The 22,433-nt window shown below is 37.3% G+C and overlaps 2 protein-coding genes across 17 annotated transcripts in view; both read right to left on the bottom strand.

Annotated features, from left to right (window-relative positions):
• Nucleotides 1–4,235, bottom strand: part of LOC18439023 (bifunctional bis(5'-adenosyl)-triphosphatase/adenylylsulfatase FHIT) — a 29,034-nt gene extending 24,799 nt beyond the window's left edge. For 8 of the 16 annotated variants that reach the window (XR_016040532.1, XR_016040530.1, XR_016040533.1 and 5 more), the window contains exons 1-2: nt 3,797–4,168; nt 3,538–3,618 (exon numbers count right to left, since the gene is read on the bottom strand). Coding sequence is in view for 5 of the 16 variants with exons in the window: in XM_088846473.1 (XP_088702599.1) it covers nt 3,538–3,618; nt 3,797–4,072 (357 nt within the window). In the remaining 11 variants the exon portion in view is untranslated. The other 8 variants (XR_016040537.1, XM_020670255.2, XM_020670257.2 and 5 more) reach the window with 6 other exon arrangements.
• A 10,421-nt stretch (nt 4,236–14,656) lies between these two features.
• LOC18439022 (subtilisin-like protease SBT3.11) lies at nt 14,657–18,556 on the bottom strand. The gene is made up of 3 exons (XM_006849196.4): nt 18,272–18,556; nt 18,034–18,131; nt 14,657–14,857 (listed from the first exon to the last, which is right to left on the bottom strand). Exons 1-3 carry the CDS (start codon nt 18,448–18,450, stop codon nt 14,787–14,789), a joined length of 348 nt encoding a protein of 115 aa, XP_006849259.1. The 5' UTR covers nt 18,451–18,556; the 3' UTR covers nt 14,657–14,786.
• Nucleotides 18,557–22,433: the final 3,877 nt, after the last annotated feature.

Genomic DNA, 22,433 nt, shown 5'->3' with positions numbered 1-22,433 from the left:
TCTTCTTACCACCCAAACCTGAAGTGTGAGTATACATCAGAAATACATAGTTGAATTATCATATAAGAAATTTAATTAAGGAATAGTTGAATTATCATATAAGAAATTTAATTAAAGAATCTCAAGTCCTCATATTTGTTCCATTAAAGTTTTTGCAACTCTTGATTCTGCAGATCAGTGAAAAACCAATTTTTTTGAGTGAATTGTCAATTAGTTCATCTCGCCCCAACCTTATTAGCACTACAAAATTGGAGAATCCAATAAACTGTTTACTAGGTTAGGATCCTTAGCTCCACCAAAACCAGTTAAGGACTGTAAATAATCCAAAAACACGTAACAGGTTCCAAAACAAGCTTCGCAACTAAGATTTGAAAGTTAATGCAAATGTAAATGTCCTCAACAATCAAAATTAACAGTTACTTCCATCATCCAGCAAGCACGAGAAATTAGAATAAATACAAACTCTCAAGAATCACATAGATGTTTGTTATGGAAAGCATATATTGTGGATATGATATGGAAAGTGTATATTATGAAGAATGAGTATGGGAAGGGAAGGTACAATATCTTGTTTTATGGAGTGGGTATAATTTACGTGTCCACAATATCTTCCTATTCTTGTAATCCATTGTTGTATACACTTACAGGGTTTGAAAGTGGATATCCCAGCTCTTGGAGATATTGTATCTCAAGTGAAGTATGTATCAAGTCTCCTGACTTGGGCTGCTTTAACATACAACAACATAGTAGACACCCCTATGAGGGGAATCCAAGCTTGCCTCTAGATGGAGCATTGCTTTTCGATCCTACATGATACCGACAAATTGTTGGAGGCCTTGATTATTTAGCCATTAATCGCGCTGATATCAGTCACACCACTGACATAGTGAGTCAGTTCATGTACTGACCCTGCTCTGTTCACTATGTTGTTATGCAATGTTCGAACTTCAAAGTACTCTAATTCAGGGTTGCTCATGTCTTTTATCTCTGCTCTTGAACTTTGTGCATACTCAGATGTGAATTGAGCTGGAGATGTTATTGGTCATCGTTCTACTACTGGGTGTTTTATTTTCTGGGTACTTCACTTATCTCCTGGAAAAGTAAGAAATAGAAGGTTGTTGCTCACTCAAGTGTTGAAGATAAGTACCGGGCTCTTGAAAATATTGTGACTGACAATGTCTGGTTACAGTGGCTTCTTCAAGATATCGGTGGCATTCATTCTGATCCTCTTCCCATTTTTTGTTGTAACAAAATTGCGATTCAAAACGCTGATAATAATGTGTTCCATGAGCAGATAAAACATATTCAAATTGATTGTCAATTTGTTCACAGATTTTTTTTTTTTTAGCCTTTGTTTCTTTGAAGGAACAAGTAGCATGTCATCTCACAAAGGCCAATCCAACTAATTATTCTCACTAGTTATGGTCCAAACTCCAATTGCACTCTTTTAAAACATCTTGAGTTTGTGGGGGGTGTTATAGAAAGCATATATTATGAATATGGCTGTCGTGGAAAGTGTATATCATGGACAGTGTATACAAGAAGGATAGTTGTAGTATCTTGTACTTATGTGAGTACAGTGAACGTGTCAGATTTGCCATCCCATATTGCATATATAGAGAGAAGCACACACAAAAATAAAGAGAGACAGATCTTCACATAAATCTGAGACTCTTTCATCATTCACAAGAGCACACCAAAACAATAAATATTAGCCTATATAACAAGAAATAAGTAGTGGAACCATTATTCAACTAAATCCTCCATCAACAAACTAGTAAGAGCAAAACAATCAAATGTCCATTGTTCAACATTTTGGTCGAGTCGACTCGAACTCTATTGAGTTTCTCAGACTCGACTCCTTACCAAGCCAAGCCAAGTACTCGGGTAAAACTCTAGGCTATATAAAAAAGGGATATTTATAAAATTACTATAAGAGATAAACCATCAACCATTTTACCCTTTGGCAGTTGTACCATATCATGATCATGTGTCTTGTGATGGGCATTTTGAAATTAAATCAAAAGACATGGGTAAAATATATTATTGTGGTTATTTTGATAAATTTCCCTATAAGAAAGAATGCACAATGATAAAATTGATGTTAAATTGTAAAATCAACATACAAATATTTTATATGAAATTTTAATGTCTTTGATGATGATTTGGGAGTGTTTCTTGTCATACATCCTGTTTTTATATTTCCTTTTCTTCTAGATTTTTCTAAAATGCCTCCAACTATAGATCATTTTTTTCTAAATCCATGTTTTACATTTTTTTCCATCTTATTTGGACATTTCATGTTGTTTTTATTTGGGAAAATTACAAAAACCTGCATTGACTCAACTTCCTTTACAACCTCCCCCAACCAATTTTTTTATGGCAACTTTTACCCCAAAACTATCTTTTATAACAAGTACTCTTATTTGGCCCATGTTGTTTTTATTTGGGAAAATTACAAAAACCCCCATTGACTCAACTTCCTTTACAACCTCCCCCAACCAATTTTTTTATAACAAACTTTACCCCAAAACTAACTTTTATAGCAAGTACCCCCAAACCAAAAAGTTATAGTTCTTTAGACCAAAATACCCTCCCCTTGGTAGTTGAATGCCGTCATTTGTTGTAAATGCGATCTCGTAGATTGTTGTTGCGGGTCCGGCAGTTATGATGCCTCGATCCGGCACTTGTAAATGTGGTCAGTGGTCCGGAAGATTGTTGTTGCGGTATACGCCATGATACCTCGGTCCAATATAAGTTGCATGTGGTCTGACACTAATATTCGCCACGCCATGATACCTCAGTCCAACATAAGTTGCATGCGGTCTAACACTAATATGTGCCGGACCGTCATTGGTGATTAAGCATATACGAGAACGCGCCTTGGGCAAGAGTTATTTTCGTATTCCAAACTATGACTTTTTGACTTCCGGGGCTCTTTTTATAAAAGTTAATTTTCGGGTAAAAGTTGCCTTAAAAATATTGGTCGGGGAAGGGGTAAAGAAACTCTTTTGTATTTTACTTTATTTTTATTTTTAAGAAATTTTTTATTTTTTCAGATTTATTTGCCCCATACACTATAGGGTATCCAGCCTAGGCCCTAAACAATCAAATTAGAGCATACCTTCAAATAGTATTAAGAAATGTGGTTTCAATATTGGAAATCTTTGTGATAGCCTTAAAATATATTTTTATATTTATTTATAAACTTTAAAGCTTAAAAACAGTGTAGATCAACTGATCTATGAAAACTTAAAAATCTTGAAAATTGATGCTCAAAAATAGGGTTACAAAATTCACTATTATCAAAACTTGAAATCTATTTTTTTTCTTAGGTCCATGCATCTTGATATCGAGATGATCAATTTGAACATTTTTGGGTATCAAAACATCCTCTTGAACATTTTTGGGCATCAAAACATCCTCTTCTAGTGAAACTTTTGAAGTAGGCTCAACTTTGATTGTTTAGAGCCTCGGCTCTATATAAACTTTTCTCTACACTATATGAAGGAGTACACTCGGACTCGCTCGACTAACGCAGCTCAGGTATGGCCCAAGTGCCGAACCGGAGACAAGCTCGTGAACGATGCCAATATCAATAAAACAGAAGCAATTCAGCTGCAGAAGAATGAAACCAGCCCAAATACTGAGTGAAAAAACAGAGAAACCGTCCATGGTAATTAAAAACTTATAAAGAAAAAGAAAAATCAACTCATAGGCAATGCAGATTGGTAAAGAGCTAGCAACAAAGATCTTAAAAAAACCCTAGCTTCTCAGTTTAGACAAGGATTTGAACCTGAGATTTTGCAGATACGTGGCAACTGCGCTGCATAGAGAGACCTCGAAACGAAAAAACCCTAGCCACGAGTGATTGCGTCTTTACAGGGAACGATATGAGATTCATACTGATTAAGAACCCAACGAGTTCTTGAATCTGGTAAAAGAAGATGCAGCGAAAAGAAGGGAGGGAACCGAAAAATGGGAGAAGCTCCAGAAAATTAACTAATAATAGATAAAACTGTCTAAAGAATTTATCACAGAGTACTGAAGGAGCCAACAAAAGAAAGAACATTAGTCGGTGAAGTCTCTAGAAGGTGCGAAACCTTACACTTCCGGAGCACCACTAAATTACTGCAGAAGATGCGGCTCAACCCTAATTATAAATTTTTGAAATTCAAAGACGGTACATCTCTATAAACATCTTGAAAATAAAAGGTCCAAGTAAATTATTACAAAATGTATTATTTTTAGGGCTTAAAATTTCTTTATGTCTATGTACCTCAAAGTCTACATGACCAAGTGGAAGGTTTTCCAACTTCATAATACTCTTTTCTATCAAATTTTTGAAATAACTCATGTTAATTTATAAAGTTGTAAATTTTATAATTTTTTTTATAATAAAATTAGGATAAAAGCGGCGGTATAAATCAGGGAAAGCATGTAATGAGATCTTTAACCCTTCGAACCACGGTCAATTTCGTGTTGTCAAATTCGCTTCAATTCGGCCAAAGAGGCCAAAGTCTTCGGATTTTAAGTCTAGACTAAACCGAAGCGAAGCTTGGTGTTGTTGTTTCGATCAGATTCAAGCTGCTTCGGTTAAAATTGGGTCTACCTCGGGCCTGCCTCGACCGAAGCAAAAAAATATTTTTTATTTATTATTTTTTTAAAATTTTATTTTTAATTTTTTCAATATTTTTATATATTTAATATATAAATATTTAATTTATTCTTGTTAAATTTTTTAAAAAAGTGGGAGCCGATGACTACTCAAGGTCCAAAATATTATTTTGGAAAGCTAGACCTCAAGCAAAAAGCGCACCTTTCTTGTACTAATAGTACGCAATATCAATCATTGTAAGCGGTGTTTAGAAACCTGGATTGGATGGATGGTTCACCCCTCATAAAAATGGTTTGGATCATCAAGCTGCCCAAGAGAACAGGTCAATTAAAAAATAAAAATTAAAAAGTATAAAGCATAAAAATAATAAAAATAAAAATTTGGGAACAGGTGAATCACCTGATTCCCTATCAAAGAATCGACTGGTTCTGTGTAAACCTGGTGAATTCTGACTGCGAACCATATTGGCTTCACCAATTCCTAATGTGGATCGACGTTTTTTTTAACATTGATTATAGGGATATTTATGCCGCAGTTAGAATATTTTTTAATTAAATAAATAATATGTATTTTTTTATGAAAAGTATCAATACTCAAAAGTTCAAAAGATCTCAATTAATATAAAAAGGTTTTTTTTTTTTCCATTCTACTTAGGTACATCTTCAAAAAAAATATCTTCAAAATACCCGAATTGCTTTTATTGAAGATAAATAACTCTGAATAAATGAGGCATTTCAATAATTTGAACCATGCGAGACAAGCAAGCTTACTCCCATCATTTGGTTGCAGCCAATTAGGTGAATCAAATTACTAAATGCCCCTAATTTCAAGGCTTTGAATCCTAGACAAAAGCAAGTTAGGCATTTGAATGATATTTTACGAGGATATATATTATTTAATGTTAATTAAGATGTTTTGACCCCCTCAATGATTCACTCCTCACATGTTATTTTTTCATTTTACATTAATTTCAAGTCTCTTTTTTTTTCTTTTTTTCTTTTTTTTTTCCTTTTTTTTTTTTTGAGATTTTTATTGTGTTTTGATATTACCTCTTGTTTTGGATATACATTGATTGTGTTGGACCCAAGATATGCAAATGTTTCTTTTACATATTCTGGCTTTGATGGCTCAAGGTGGTTTGGATTTATTTTGGTGATCATCAAGGATATCCTAAAAAAAGTCTTATATAATCAAATATTTGTTGGGTTTATGTGGCCTTTAAAGGCCTTATGAGTGCTTGTAAAATGAAATGATATAGTGGAACATGAACTCAGTGTGAGTAGGGTCCCTCGTGAACCATACTTAAGCAAACGATCTATGCTTAACGATCTAAGCCAATCGGTTGGGAAAAACCCATATTACCTGGGCTTAAAGAACAAACCGAAAGGGTTTATGGGTTAGCCTTGATGAAGTCGAAGAACATTCCCGGATGAGTAAGCCAAGGGACTATGTGACCCTTGTGTGTGATGGTGGCCTACTAAGATGGCAGCCAAAACCTCATCCATGTTCCATCACACGGCATGCATATTGATAGATCATTCGGAAAAGCCAGATATCCACCTTTGGGTGAAGCGTATGCATATGCGAGAGATACCCCTATGCACCATAGAGCTATGGTCGTATCAGGTCGTGGTGACATTGACTCGTCTCTAGGGGAGGACCTGTAATCCACAGACTGGGATTGCGACCCCTTGATTCATCGACTTGATTTTGGTAACCCGCTACTGAGCCCCTGCTTGGACTGTGGGTCATGAAAAACACTGGGTCGGTTCGATAAAGCTAGTGTGATCTGTAGTCCACATTTAAAGGGGGAGTACCCGGTTATTACATATTGGATTCCTAAACCAAATGGATCATTTACCCATCATATTAATTTAATTGTGTTCATTTTATTATTGAAATGATTTAATTTTATTATTTGAATTTTTATGAATCTCTCAATATTTTATTTGTGATTTTTGGACTTACAAAAAATACAGTTATTGTTCTTACAAAGTTATAAAAATTTAAATATATATTTTAAATTATTTTATTCAATTTTAAAAATACTATATTTTTTATAATATTCCATAAGGGCCCATAATGCACATGGGCCCACCATGTGGCATGGGCCCACATGTGCCACAAAAGAGTGGCACGCCCCATCCTCTTTGGATTATCTTGTTTGCTTTTAAGATAAAGTTAGTTTGATTTGTGGCATGTGGTCAAATCTTGGAAGGGATATATTGACCATGGCTTTATCTATTTTGTAGCAAGTTTGTTTTAAAGAGATATGGTCAATTTGAATTGATATGGATCTTATCTTATTTCTATTTGGTAGTATTATCTATTTGATATTATTTGACATATCCTTATGGAATATGTGACATGGATCGTGCAATTTTATAGAATGCATGATATTTATTTATTTAAATATATTGATGGGAAAATGGTTTAAGGAAAAGGGGATAATGGTCCAAGCACCTTCCATAATGTTGATGGCTCATCTATGGAATGGATGTCTCAGATCTCTCACCCCACAAGTCACCCTGGATTGACAGTCTATGTTCAATCTCACAAGACGAGGCAAGCCAAAGAAAATCTTAAGAAACCTTAATCTTATTCAAAGCCTATAAAAAAAGATTGTCTCTACAAAAAAAAATCTCTATACCTTATCTCTTGTAACTAATTCTCATCTTTCTCTGTCATATCCAAAAAATGGGGCATGCACCACTCTCTCATTTTTTATCTATCTCTCTCTCACATTGTGAAAGAACTTAAAGGTTTAGGTGATGGAGTTCTTCTCTCCTATATCTCAAATATGCATTTACGGTTAAGGGTTTTAGGGTTTAGCAAAAAGAGAATTCATCTCTCTCAAACTAGATTGCTAAGAGAATTCACCTAGGGTTTGAGTTTGTGATCAAAGGGGCTCATGTTCCATTGGTGTGGCTTGGCCGAAATTTGCTTTCCCCATTCGAGATTGACGCTAGACCGTTGATCCCCCACCATCGGATGGTGGTGACTCGGTGTAGGATGTAATAAGCCCGGTTGAGGTAATCTCCGGCACTCTTCTTTTTTTGTTTCTTACAATCTTATCTTTTATTCTCAAGTATAGTGCATAGTTGTTGCAATGACATCAAGTTGTTAAGATCTTGATTTTATTGTTATGTTGATTTTATTTTGAAATTTATCTTATTATAATAAAGACCACATGTAAGTGATCGTTTGCTAAAAAAAAGCGTGAAAAATAAAAAATAAAATGAAATGTATTCCCCGATAAAAGATCACATATGTCTTTCGTTCAATATTTGCACATTCCAAAGAGACTTGGAATAAGCTTTTGAAAAAGCTAGCTTTTTCATTGGGATAGCAAGGCTCTTCTCCTTTTTCCTTTCTCACTCCTTATAATGATGATATTACTTTATAGTTATAATATTCCTATTTATTGTCTATTTTAGTATCATTGTCGTCATCATCATCATTATTATTATTATTATTAAATATTTATATAAAATATCGTCAACATAATCAATAATATTATTATTACATTATAATATAGTATTCATACACTATAATACTAACATATATATTATGCTATTACCTTGATATATTAACATCGTATTCTATTAACATTAAAATATTTTATATTTTTGCTATAATATTTTATTAATATTGTAATATTATATTAATACTAATAAAAATAATATTATATATTTATCATAATTATGATCTTATTATATAGTTACAATATTTATATATTAATTTATTGGTGTTTTAAATATGGGTATTGTTTGTATATAGCCTAGGCTCTAACAATCAAATTAGAGCCTACCTTCACATAGTATCAAAACATGTGGTTTCTATATTGGAAATCTTTGTGATAGCCTTAAAATATGTTTTTATATTTATTTATACAGTTTAAAGCTTCCAAAATTGTGGAGATTGACAAATCTATGAAAACTTGAAAATCTTGAAAATTGACGGTCCAAAAATGTGTTACAAAATACTCTATTTCCAAAACTTGAAATCCCTTTTTTTTTCTCATGTCCATGCTTCTTGATATTGAGATGATAAATTTGAAGATATTTAAACATCAAAACAAGCTCTTCTAGTGAAATTTTCGAGGTAGGGTCAAATTTGATTGTTTAGAGCCTCGACTCTATATAAACTTTTCCCTTTAAATATTTGTCCTACCTTTTTGCTAAAAGATTTAGAAGATCTGAAACAAGTCTTTCTTTCCATACTCTTGACCTATCTTCTAATTGTAATATTGTAGTAATATAGACATTTTTACACCATCTATTTTCTAATAAAGGTTTATAATAAGGTCCTACTTTTTCTTCAATATCCTCAATTTTTCTTAATAAGTTATGAATTATAGTGTAGACACCCATTTTTTGAATTTGGTAATTATTTTCCTAACCCTAGAAAACCTATGGATCACACTATTCCAGTGCCTTTTGGACCACAAAGCACAATCATCTATATACCTCATTCTACCCTTATCCTTTTAAACCCTTATCCAAATTCGAAAATGATCTAAAAAGAGTTAAAAATTCATGTTTAATTTCGTAAACAAGATGATAATTATCCAAAAACATGTGAAAGATGGTGATAGTCGAAAGTCAAAAGTCTTGGTACAATTTAATTTGAGCGACTAAAGCGTGTTGCTCAAATGCACAGAGCGACATAAGGTGTGTCACCCACTTTGGTCAGAGCGACCCAAAGTGTGTCACCCAGAGCAGTGTGCCCTAGGGCGATACTTAGGTTTTGTGACACAAACTGAGTCACCTAGTCCAGTTTGATTAGGGCGACCACTTTGTGTCACAAATACCATTTTGTGTCAGATCACTGAATTTGACTAGTATTAGGTTGTTTATACTAAAAAATGCGGGTTGGAAACTCAATCCCTCGCCTTGGTTTCAAATGCGAACAAATTACAAGAGTCAATAGAGAGAGGGTCCTGTCAAATTATGTTTTGGGCGAGAGTCGGGCCACAAGGCCTTCTCCCGCTTGGACTGCCAGCAGAGCCGACTTCCTGTACACCTTAGCCTTGAAATTCAAGAGAGGGTTTTGAAGATGCTTGAATAAAGAAAGGGGGAGATTTAATGGAGCTCTAGAAAATAGAAGAGGGAAAGAAACAAACCAATAAATGAACAAAAGAGATCAAGAACTAATCAAGGAAAGTATTGAACAAAAAGAGCAATGTATGAAACTAAACAAGGACTAATAAAATGTAAAAAAAAACTAAAAGCTACTCATAATGCTACCATAAGCATATGAAACAAAATAAAATCTAATAAATGATCGTAAAAGGGAAAGAAAAAAGGAAGAAACGATGCTAGAGGCCGGGCCCCTAGGCCTAGTGCCTAGAGTCTGTGCCAATTCAGAATAGATGGTTGCTTGGTCAATCCTGGTCCTTCGAGTTTTGACAGGGCAAGTGAATATAGGTTGAAAAGGATTCGGAATATCTAATTATCTAGATTTCCTTCAATCTAGAGTGTAAAATCTTAGGTCAAAAGGGATCGACTTTGCATCAAATGGGGTACAGATATGGTTCGAATACAGTTCGACAGAGATCTCGAGCTTTTTGTCAAAAATCTTGACGCTAGACTCAAGGTCAAGTTCCTTATTTAAAGGCAAAACCAACTTGGGACCACCATTGGATCTTTTTTGGTACATTATGGGCCCTTCATTTTTCATCATCCTTCGGACATGCTTCGGCGCCACTGACCATGGCACCGAACCCGCATTAATTACATTAAATGTGGTCAACATAATCAAATGCGCTTTAAATGCTTTCTAATCTCGTGACTTGGTACGGGCACTGCTCTAATCACATGAATTAATACGAGTTGAACCTTCTTTACATCAAAATCTGCTATGTGCCTTCTTATGGTTCGTACATTTGATGGACCAATCAGAATTCAAAGCATATCTGACTTCCTTTGGCGCATTTATGAGCTGCAACACTGTCAAACTGTCATTCTGGATCTTTCGTACGGTTGGTAGTTGATGTGACATTTCCTCGATAAATCCGAGGTTGACAACCGATTTTCGTATTGACATTTGGCATGTTAGTACCTTCTGACACATGTCAGTTGTACTAACATGCAACTTTGGGGCCGTACGCTAGGTTGTATTCCAATTTTGACTGTCTGGGCATGATGTAGGGCTAAAGGGTGTTGACACCATTGACAATGGCATCAGGCCCTTCACTCTCCATTTAGGTTGCTTCTGGTTCATGTGTCGCCTTTGTGTCGGCTTTGGGAGCTGCCTCATTGGTGCCAAATACTTCTGCTTTCAAGTGGCTTATGGCTTGGTTGTCCCAAGTCATGGCTTGCATTGTTTTGCTCCTCAAGTTCTCTTAGCTCTGTCAGAACGATATTGGGACTCATGGGGGCCGATTTACAGATGGGTCAAGATGAGTGTGAGTGGTTCGCGTATTGGGGTGGTTTACCCGGAGTACTTTGGTCTTCCACAATTCTCTCAATCGGGATTGGGCTATCTAAAGTTGCCCCTTTTTGACACTCGTATCGCACTTTAGTGGTGGGATATAGGGCGACAAAGAAGTAGACACCTGAGGCCATATGTGCATTTTTATCACCTGTCGTGGTCATCGCCTTTTGGACCAGGTGACCATATGTGCATTTTTATCATCATTATCGGGGTTGTTCCCACTCCTTCATTTTCTAAAACATTTTTTGTAGATGTTTCGAAATCTATACTTTAAAACTCATCTTCTTTTTTTTCAAAAACTCACCCTTCTTCCAAAAACACAACACTGGGGCAACTCAGTCTGAGAATTTCATAAAAACTCATAATTTATGTGATTTAAAAAACTTTAATTTCTTTGGTTCAAATTGTAATCCGACGTCAATTTTTGTTTTAAAACTCACTCTCCCCCTGGTTTCAAAACATCTGCCAAAACATATTTTCAAAAAACAAAGGAATCGAAATGACCCCAATCATGATGATAAGAATGCATATGGTCGCCTGGTCCAGAAGGGTAACGACTACGACCAGTGAAAACACCACAACCCTTTTTCCCCATCAAAGCCAAAAAACAAAAGAAAAACACCTAATTCCCAAGTCATCACCACCCTAAAACCTAGGAATGCACATGAGGCATGAGTTCTTCTATGGCTCACTCAATCAAGATTTTACTTCCATTCACACCTAATTCATTCTGCCCAGTTATTAAAACTTTGACTTTCTATGGGGTACTGGTGCATCGGCCTCCGACCTACAAATAGAGGACTATTACCTGCGACTGCCTCGAATGATGGGCTAGCTAACCTCCAGGTCCCTTGTGTGACCAATAGGCACCATGGTCTTACAATGACAGGCATTTGAGGAATGACGATGTATCGATTCCTCACCACCCAATTCTATATCTCAGGTGTCTACTTCTTTGTCGCCATGTGTCCTACTGCTCGCTTGCGATACAAGCATCAAAGAGGAGCAATTGTTGACACTCCAATCATGATTGAGGAAACTGTAGGAGACCAAAGTACCCGAGAAAAGCCACCCCGATGCTTGAACCACTCACACTCATCCTAACTCATTCATAAAGTAGCCCCCATGACCCCTAATATCATTTTGACATAGCTAAAAACACTCAAGGAACAAAGCAAGGCAAACCAGATATCGAGACCACCAAGCCAACAACAACTAGGGAGCAGAAGGTTTTGGAAAGCAGCTCACAAAACCAACACAAAGGCGACACAAAAGTAACCTGAATGGAGAGAGAAGGGCGTTGACACCATTGCCAATGGCCCCAACATCCCTTAGACCAGCGTCAGGCCCCAGACAGTCAAAATTTGGGCTACAGCCTGGCGTACGGCCCCAAAGTTGCATGCTAGTATGGTTTGACACGTGTCAGAAGGTACTGACATGTAAGATGTTAGTACGAAAACCGGTTGTCCTCATATTCATCAAGAAAACATCACATCAGCTACCAACTGTATGAAAGAGCTGGAATGACATTCTGACACCGTCACAGCTCATAAGTGTGCCAAAGGAAGCAGGATATGCTTTGAGTTATGATTGGTGCATCAAATGTACGAAAGGACGCCAAGAAGATGACATGTGGCATGTTTTTCTGTGAAGCTGGTTTGACTGGTGGTGGCGCCAGTGCCAATGACGCCAATTCTCTAACACTCTGCTAGCATAACAGTGCAAATACTACATCACGTGATTAGAAAGCATTTAAGGCACATTTAGTACTGTTGATCACATTTAATGATAGTTAATGTGGATTCGACGCCATTGGCAGTGCCATCGAAGCCCGTCTGAAGGGCGACGAAAAATGAAGGGCCCAAATTGCACCAAAAAAGATCCAGTGGTGGTCCTAAGTTGGTTTTGCCTATAAATAAGGCACTTGCCCTTGAGTCCAGGGCTGGGATTTTTACAATTAAGCGTGTAAGCTCTGTCAGTAGAGAGGTTCAGAAAGAGATTAAGCACGTAAACTCTGTCAGAATGAACACAAACCTAACCCGAACTATAGTCGACCTAAAACAAGAATTCTCATACCCTTCAGGCAACACTTTAACCCGAAAGTGCCTCAGATAATTAGACTTTCGGGTCTTCTTCCGAATTCTCATACCCTTCAGGCAACATTGTAACCCGAAAGTACCTCAGATAATTAGACTTTCGGATCTTCTTCCGAATTCTCATACCCTTCAGGCAACACTGTAACCCGAAAGTACCTCAGATAATTAGACTTTTGGGTCTTCTTCCGCCTAGATTCTCTTGCCTCATCAAAAACTGAAGGACCGGGACTGACCATGCAATAATATACTCTGAATCGACACCAACTCCAGGTGTCGGGTCAAGGGGCCTGACCTCAAGTATCATTTCTCTCTCTCTCTCTCTCTCTCTCTCTCTCTTTTCATTCATTATTCATGATCATTTATTAGCCTTTTTATTCTCATTTTTCATGTTTATTTTTAGTATTTACAACTAGCTCTTAGTTTTGGTTTTGCATACCTATTAATATTTGTCTAGTTTCATCTATTGCTCTTTTGTTTTGTTTTAATGCTTTCGTTGCTTAGTTCTTGATCTTCAATTCATTTATCTCCAAGGCTAAGGTATACGAGAAGGTTTTGCCTGTGATTCGAGCTGGGGAAGGCCTTGCGGCCCGACTCTCGTTAGGAACGTAATTTGACATGACCCTCTCTACCAACTCATTTGATTTATTTTCACCCAAAACCAATGTGGGGATCGAGTTCCTTGCCCGCATTTTTTATTGTAAACACACACACACACAAACGGTAAAAGAAAAAGAAGAAAGAGAATGATCCATGCTTCTATGATCAAGATTTAAGCCCGCATTTGATATTTAGTGTCAATTTATAATGTACTGACGAGAGAGTCTATAAGCTAGTTGCAAATCAAATGTGCCCCTAATAAGAAAACATAAATTCTGGTTTTCTTAGCCAAACAATTTTTTTCTTTTTTTTGGAAACTCAGTGGGGATGATAGGTCCCTACCCGTTTTTGAATTAGTTAGTGGTTTTTGAAGCTATCAGTGGGAATGAAAGCCACAATGTTCAACTAAGATATGAGTGTATGTAAATAGTCAAACTGCTAAAAAAAATAAAATAACATAAAAAATCACAAGATAATATGTAATCCAATTTATATAAAAGCTAGAAATAGTCATCACTATCCCCTTAATACATTCGACAGTGATGGAAAGTGGGTTGCACCATACATCCTATCCCCAAGTTGGAGGGTAGCGGAGAGTGGGTCCCACCAGCCCACACCTAGAGCCGGTCCCACCAGATATCCCCACACGAACAGCGGGTCCCACCAAACATGTGGCATCCCATTCTTAAATTATCACATTGAAAGGATGGTGAAAACCCACCAAGCAGTCATGGTGATCACATAAATCATACCATACTTTCTTTTCATTCAATTGCCTGTGCACCGAGAAATCCTTAAATTCAGACACTAGTTACTTAAAAAAAGAAATCAGACTAATAGCCGAAAGTCACACAGATAAGTCATGGCTTACATTCCAAAGAAGGTGAGGAATATCGAACCCTCATAATTTGGTCCGGGCAAGAAACATTTATTATATGACATATAAGTGTTTGTCATGTACATTTATTACATGACATATAAGTGTTTTTCTTGTACATAACAAACATCTGAAAACAGGTTCATTGATGAACAACTTTCTATGGAAAGTGTGCCCTAGAATGGAGTTGATACGTAGTGCTTGGAAGGACCTGAAGCACGCCAGCTTGTTCTGCAAAAGTGACATTGCATATAAATTAGTGGCAATAAGCAACAATTCCAAGATGGAGCATATTAATCAGAAAATAGAGAGAGAGAGAGAGAGAGAGAGAGAGAGAGAGAGTTATATAACTCGGTAACAAGTAACAACTAAAAGCATTCATGCAATTTGCAAAACTCCAATCTGAGAAACTATTAGTTTCAACTTACTACAGCAAAATTTGCAAAGTAAACGAAAAACCCGTAAAAACCATATAGACACCAAAATCTAACTGACATATGTTTGGTTTTTCTTGGTCGCTTCCCATTTTTTGTCTTGCCATTATTCTGGCAGATAAAGCTAAGTAGTAATATGGACCCAAAAGCTGGTACCCAAATGGAGGACTAAGAGTGACTCATGATTATTTAATGCTAATAAAGGTATAGTATGTAGACTTCTACAGGAAATGGTGTTAATGTAGAAGCAAACTCTATGAAGGATCTATTAAACAGAAATTCAAAAGCAATTTTATATGCTATTGGTTTTGATTCTTATAATTTAAAACATTTGAGACTAAATCACATTACTCATTGACATTGAATTCAGGGTTGATTCTTAAATTTGGTAAGATTATTAATCCATGGAGTGAACAATGGGCCTTCATTAGATGTAAAGAAAGCCCTTCTCAGATCAAGGGGTAAAGAAAAATCTATATATCGAGCAGAAGAGACAAAAATAATAAAATAAAACAATATCAAAGAGAGCTTCACAGAATCACAGATGATGCCTCTGGATATAATTATGTTACTTGGCAGTATAAACCAGTCTTCTCAAACTCTGGAGTGTCCACTCTGACTCATCCTAGTTACACAGATTTAGCAGTATTCGGTGTCCATAAGGAACATGCCAAACTCGGCTACTTCCTATATTTTATTATCATTACTTGTCCAGAGTTGTCCTAGTCTATAAGGACAACTCAGACTCAGGACCTTGCTGAGTTCCGAGTCTTACCGTTGTTTTTGACCATTGGTATAAATCTCAAAGCATTCAAAGATTTGAAAGTTGAAGAAAGTTTTAAATTCAGGAAAAACAAAAGTACAGAGCCTTGTAGGAATATGCGTCTATCACGACAATTTTGAAATTTCTGAGGAGAGGTGTAATGCATCAAAGAAGCAAACCACACATACCTCAATCTAACGAAATGCCAAGAAAGAAAAACAGAAATTTAACACAGGCAATCAGAACTATCAACTATGATCAAATCATTATTTGCACACACCAATTGATGTGTTAGATTGCTTGATGCTGCCCAAAATTCCAAATCTTTGACAGAGAGAGTTATGAACCCTTCAAGAGTGCTTAATGATGCATGCCACTTTTTACTTCAATGACAAAACATCATTTCTGGCACCACAATGTACCTAAAAATGTCTTATATTAAACATTCCTTTCTAGATTTGTTTAAACCACTGTGGAAAGTAGAACACAGTGACTCTGCAGTTCAAATCCTCATTTCTTTAATTATCTAATCCTTATGTTAAGAAACTTCTTATTTATTTGGGGAAAATGGTTTCTTGGTGGGAATTAATACAAATGATGAACTCAACTCCATAAACAAATGATCAGAGTCATGCAATGAAGCAAGTATCAGTTGGCACAGTCATGACTAGAATCTCAAGTCTCTGAACACGTTAATTCAATATAGGCAACAATCAAGGAAGAATCCCAGCTATCAACAGTACAATGAAATTTGCCTTAATAACCGTTTGGTAGAGAAAAAGACAAGGGATCAGCCGACAAGTCCTCCAAAGCCAAGGAAGGAATGCACACCCTTATAATTTCAAGAAGGTACAAAGTAATGGAATAAATAAACTCCCTCACATTAATTCCAGTGAATATTACCGAATAACTCGGAGTAAATGAAATTCTTCAATTCCATGTGATTACTATTAAGGAAGAACAATGCATCTTTCAGGTGAAAATGCAGCTCCTTATAAGAATCTTGAACGGATCATTCTCTGCCAGTAATTTTATCATTACCAAAATGTGGAATAACCATTTTTCAACTTCTTTCCCTTCTTGTTTGATTTGGTTTAAGAATCCAGAATTGAATCTTGAAGGGTATGGTCTAAATGGGTTTGTAATTTAAACCAAATTAAAGTAACCAAGGTTCTTCTTTTGGAACAACATTCTTAAAACAATGAATGTCATTCAGAAAGCATCATAATTTTCTATCTTCGGAGGACTCAAATTTGTTACTCGAAAATGGAAAAGAAATGAAGGCATACACCTGGAACAAATTTTTCACAAAGTACCTATTGAGAATTTAACCAAATTTTGACAAGGGCATCTAACATCATTCACTTGAATTATGCAATCAAGGTTTCATGAAGTTCTCATAGCAAAGTGTAAACTCTAGGTACAAGGCTGAGTAGATCATTCCGTTTCCAGACAAGAATAGGATGGGCTGACCAAGTGAATAGAAAAAGTCTTTGATCACATGAGCTCCAGTTCTTTCTCATTCGCAATTGTAGATGGGAGGAACTAGAATTGAAATAATTTCGAGAAAATCCACAATATATTCTTGAGCTAATAAATGAAAGCTATCAACACCTCCTTTTTGGTTAAGTAAAAGCTATCAAGGCCTTTGAAATGGAAAAATGTCACAATAAACTAAAGATAGAATATAAAGGAGTGTACAAGCAGAAAAGCAGAAGATTATAAGATTCGAAGCCTGATTCAAAGCCAGGAATTTGTGTCCAAGCCTTTTCACAAAAACTAGAATAAGGAAACAGAGTAGATATAGAGTTCCAATTCACAAACTAACCACGAAAGAGGTTTCAATGCAGAGATCAAGCATGTTACCCAAAAAAGATATATGCTCAAGACTATATCTATTGCATGAAGAATCAAAATGCCTACATAATAGAAATTCTAAATCCTTTTCTTACAATTTCACCTAAAAACTCCCCAATTATCATCAAGGTAACCCAATGTGTGTGTGTGTGTGTGTGTGTGAGAGAGAGAGAGAGAGAGAGAGAGAGAGAGAGAGAGATTTCCTGATCATAATAACCCAGATGCCACATGAAAATATGTATAGTGAAACTAAAAGCTTCCTTATGACAAAGTAATAATAATAATAATACCAATAACCAAAGAAAAGAAACACCCCATCTCAAGAAAAAAGAACAATTCTATAGATTACATACTCTTGAGCTCTGCAACTTGTTGTGGGGTCAACCTCGCAGAGAACCCATTGATTGTATTCTTGTAAGTATAAATTATGGCATCTTTCGCAGCCTCTTCACTGTAAAACCAATGAATTTCACCAGATTATTCTCCCCAAGAAAAAAAGAAAAGAAAACAAAACATTAAATAAGTGGAAATCCTCGAGTTCCAGCAAAAGCACGTTTGCAAAATCCCAAAAATACAGCATTAAAGACCCACCTTCCAAATATCGAGGCAAGGGTTTTGAGGTGCAGACCTTCTGGTTCACCCTCTGTTCTCTCCATATAAACGATGTGCACAGAGGAGGAGCTCCCATTGCTAGTTTCTTCATGAGCCATACTTAGTAAAGATGGCATGAATATCAAAAGAAGTAGCACTGACTGGAGCTTTATAGCCATTAATGAGTCCTTGAAGAAGAAGATGAACTATATAGATCGACCGACAGAGAGGAGGGGAGAGATCCTTCGACTTGGCGGGGGGGAAAGTTTCAGAGCTTTGAGCGATGATCTCAAAGACGTGGATCCTTTTTTATACTTACGGATGCGGCTTGCATACAGCCGAAACGATTAAAGTAAAGCGCGTGACGAGAAATATATTTTTATTTTTAATTATAAAATGTAATATTTCAAAATTAGCGTACGTCGAGCGTATCTATGAAATTTTGAAATTTAGCAGCTCAGAAATACATTACAAGATGTATCATTTTTAAAACTTAAAATTTCTTTCTTTATCGTCTATGCATCTTGATATCGAGATGATCAATTTCATGATAGTTGGGCATCAATACAACCTCTTCTAATGAATTTTTTTGAAGTAGGCTCTAATTTGATTGTTTAGAGCCTCAGCTCTATAAAAGTAAAACAAGCCTTAAAAAACCTTTGCATTATGATTGTAAAAAGAAAGAAAGGTTTCAAGCTTTAAAAATATAGTTATTGTAATAAATTATCTAGACTGTCTATTTTGTTTTAAAAATAAGTATTCAAGATTTGTATTATTTTATGAGTTTCGATTTTTGTTGTTATTATTGGGTGTTTTGGACGACGATTTGATGTGAGGCTTTATTTTGTCTTCATAGAGCCTAGGCCTTATAGAAACCTCAAAACAGGGCTCAGGGCAAGAGGATACCATCAAAGATGACTAGTTAGCAACCCCCTTTTCAAGGCAAACCTAGGCCTCCAAGGTCATCTACAAGCTCCCTTCTTCTTAGATGTCATACGTTACAGGAGTTGATCGACTTTGCCCTCATCTTCGTACAGCTAGCCAGTCAAGAAGGGAGTCAAAGTCAGTTCCAATTATGGGAGAAGGTCTACTGGAATTTGCAAATTAAACAGACAAAGAGGATGGAAGTCTTGCTATGAAAGGCCGAAGTAGAGTCTTCAATCTCAAGGGACCCACTACAACAAAATCGGTTCTACTAATTGCAAAACATGGAGGAACTTGAAATCAACGACATTGTTCATTGCTACGTCATCGAAGTACAATAAGATGGACACACTCCATCCAATCTGCAGCCCCAAGGCCATCACGAGTAAGTGAAAGACATACGGCCCCAAGGCCGTTTTGAACGATGGCCCCAAGGCCTTCAAACGCCAAGCCTAACAATGATAGAGCCTCAGCGGCCTCTCGAACCTAACTTGAGCGAAGGAACTCAAAAAAGGGGAGCCCTTCAACATATGAGGCGTGCCATCAGCTGGTATTTCGTCAAGGATGTACAACAGCTCCGGTTGACCAAATATGGTTGCGATCAAGAAGAAGGCTAAAAACAACCCAGAGGCCAGCCCCATCTAAACCCTGAGGAAACTGCCAACTCTCCTGAGTATCTATGATGCCCTGATGTTGTTTAAAGACTTTCAAATGGCCCTGGTATAGGCTCTCTCCAGCCCTAAAGTATATGAAACTGAAGTCGAATGGGTCGAGGTAGACCCTTGAATACTCAACACTTGCATGGCCATCACGTTCTCAGACGATGACCTACAACTATGAGAGAAAATCCACAATTGACCTATTTTCATGACTGGTGAGCTGCACGCCTGTTAGGTCAACTAAATCATGCTAGATGGGGGATCAATAGTGAACCTTATGCCTCGAAGGATTCTTACCCGGATTGGGTTAAGTCTGGAGCAGCTTTAGCCTACAAGCCTAACAGTTCAAGGATTTAATCAGTCCGGAGAAAAGCCGGTTGGTACCATCTGTCTTAAGCTTAAGATCGGGGATTTGGATGCCTCCACATTATTCCATGTTATTCATCCTACTGGGCCGCCCTTGGCTACATGATCATGATGTGGTTCCATCCAAAATTTATCAATGTTTCAAATATAGTCGGAATGGAAGGCAACACACGGTCTATGCTGATAAAAGGCCGTTTCCCGTTGCTGAGTCACACCATGCTGATGCAAAATATTATTTTGCGAAATCCAATACGCTTCTAAGAGCCGGCATTGCCTGTGAAAATCAATGCGGACCCAAAATTGAGAGAGACTGCACCAACTTCTCATGAAGACATGGAAGACATGACAGGATAGCTTAATCATATTTTCTAAGAAGAAAAGAGATATGGAAAAATAATCCCTTTGATATCGGTTAATGGAAATTTCCCCACAACCCCAAAACACATGCCATGAAAGAAAAACGAAGGGGAAACCTCACCATCTATTCCCTCTGTACGAGAATGTCTACCGGTGGAAACTTATAGTGAGCATGTCTACAGTTACTCATGCTCATAATGGCATGAAGGTGTTACATATCCCCATCCCCTTTCTCGAAGCTGAGACGACACACATGATTGAAGAAAATAGAAAGCCGACCAGAGGGCTTTGCACATTCCAGTCTCCCTAAGGGGGGAGAATGACGCTTCCTCCACCCCTCAGGACGACTATTCCATAAAGCAGCTCAAGGTATTACAAATACCTAAAGTCCTGCACATTGAAAAGGACGGTGTAAATTGGTTTCATTCCTTCCTTATACATCGGCAAGACTCCCCCAATGTCCTACAGATCCCTGAAGTCCTGCCTATCCTAGTCCTTGAAAGGAAGGAGACGATGCCAAGCTCACAAACCAGGTTTACCACACGGGAGACTCTCAAAAGAATCTGTATTTTTCAATCTTCGTGTTGGAAGCTCGAATTGGCTGTCAGGAAGCAAGAAGTGGTTCGTCCTCTCCTGTTCGCAATTTCACTGTCACCTTTGATCAGCAATATGAGCCTCAAAGGCGAGTCTTGATTGTAGCGCCAAAGGAACAGGCACAAGAGTTGCCTGACCAAGACGAGGCTTTAAGAAAAGGAAAATCTAAGACGAAAGAGGTTGCCACCTTGAAATCCATTACCGCTCCTTTACCGGGTTTAATCCAAGAAACCCAGGAAACAACTGTCCAAGTAATCCTCTTCTAGATGCCGAAATCATACCCAGATGGGACTTGTACTGTCCCGAAGCTAATCAAACCATGAGAAAGATGGATTATAAGTCGTTCAACAACCAAGGGTTGAATGATGGCAAGGGGATGCTAGCACCCTTGGTTGTCATCGAAACTATGACGTCTCAGCATAATCAAAAGGAAGGCCTTGGTTACTCGGGGCAGCTAAGCCTACCCCCGTGCCTCTTCTTCACTAACCACATCTCTCATGTGACGATGTCACAAGAGGTGCCACCATCCCCTCGAGAACTTACTTATGAGGAAGTCGCTTCTCGAGAACCTCAAATGGTGATAGAGGTTGCTCGAATCAATCAAGAGTCTACGGGTTTGAAGACCGAAGAAACAAAAGAAGAAACACCACTTGGGGGGTGGATAGTCGAAGCGCTTGAAACGCAAGGGTTGACTGTCGACCCACCTCCCCTCGGTGAAGAGGAGATATACGAAGCCCCAGAAGTCTTAGAAGACAATGGCCAAGTCATGGCATATGACTTAGAATAAGTAAATTTGGAAGAGGAAATTGACCCAAGGCCTACTTTTATCTTAGGCATTATGCCTTCTGAAGAAAAGAAGGATGTAATGACCCAAACCGCATTGATGGGGTCGTTGAGCTCGCACCCCTCATGCTTTTTGATCTTCTAAGAATTGCCTGCGTGCACTCCGGTGATCACGAATGTCCCCTCCCAATTAGTTTTGAACCTGCCTAAAAGGTGTGGGTTTGCAGGAATGTGAAAGATTTTCTTGAGTACCATGTCCCCTTCCCTGAACTGTAAAGGAACCACTTTACTTTGGTAGGCCCTCTCAATTCTACGCTGGTAAGTTTAGACATTTTGTGTTGCTCGTAGTCGTCTTTCATCCAAATTAATGAGGGCAGCGATTCGTGCTTCGATCTTTTGTTCCTCATATGAATCTTTATGAATAAGCACTTGGAGAGATAGTATCTGAACTTCAATGGGTAACACTTCTTTCATACCAT

The sequence above is a fragment of the Amborella trichopoda genome, chromosome 9 (genome assembly GCF_054954075.1).
Source record: "Amborella trichopoda isolate Santa Cruz 75 chromosome 9, AtrichopodaSantaCruz75HAP2 v2.0, whole genome shotgun sequence".
Lineage (NCBI taxonomy): Eukaryota > Viridiplantae > Streptophyta > Magnoliopsida > Amborellales > Amborellaceae > Amborella > Amborella trichopoda.
Note: the sequence above shows the minus strand (reverse complement) of the source record. Positions and strands in the feature narration are given on the sequence as shown.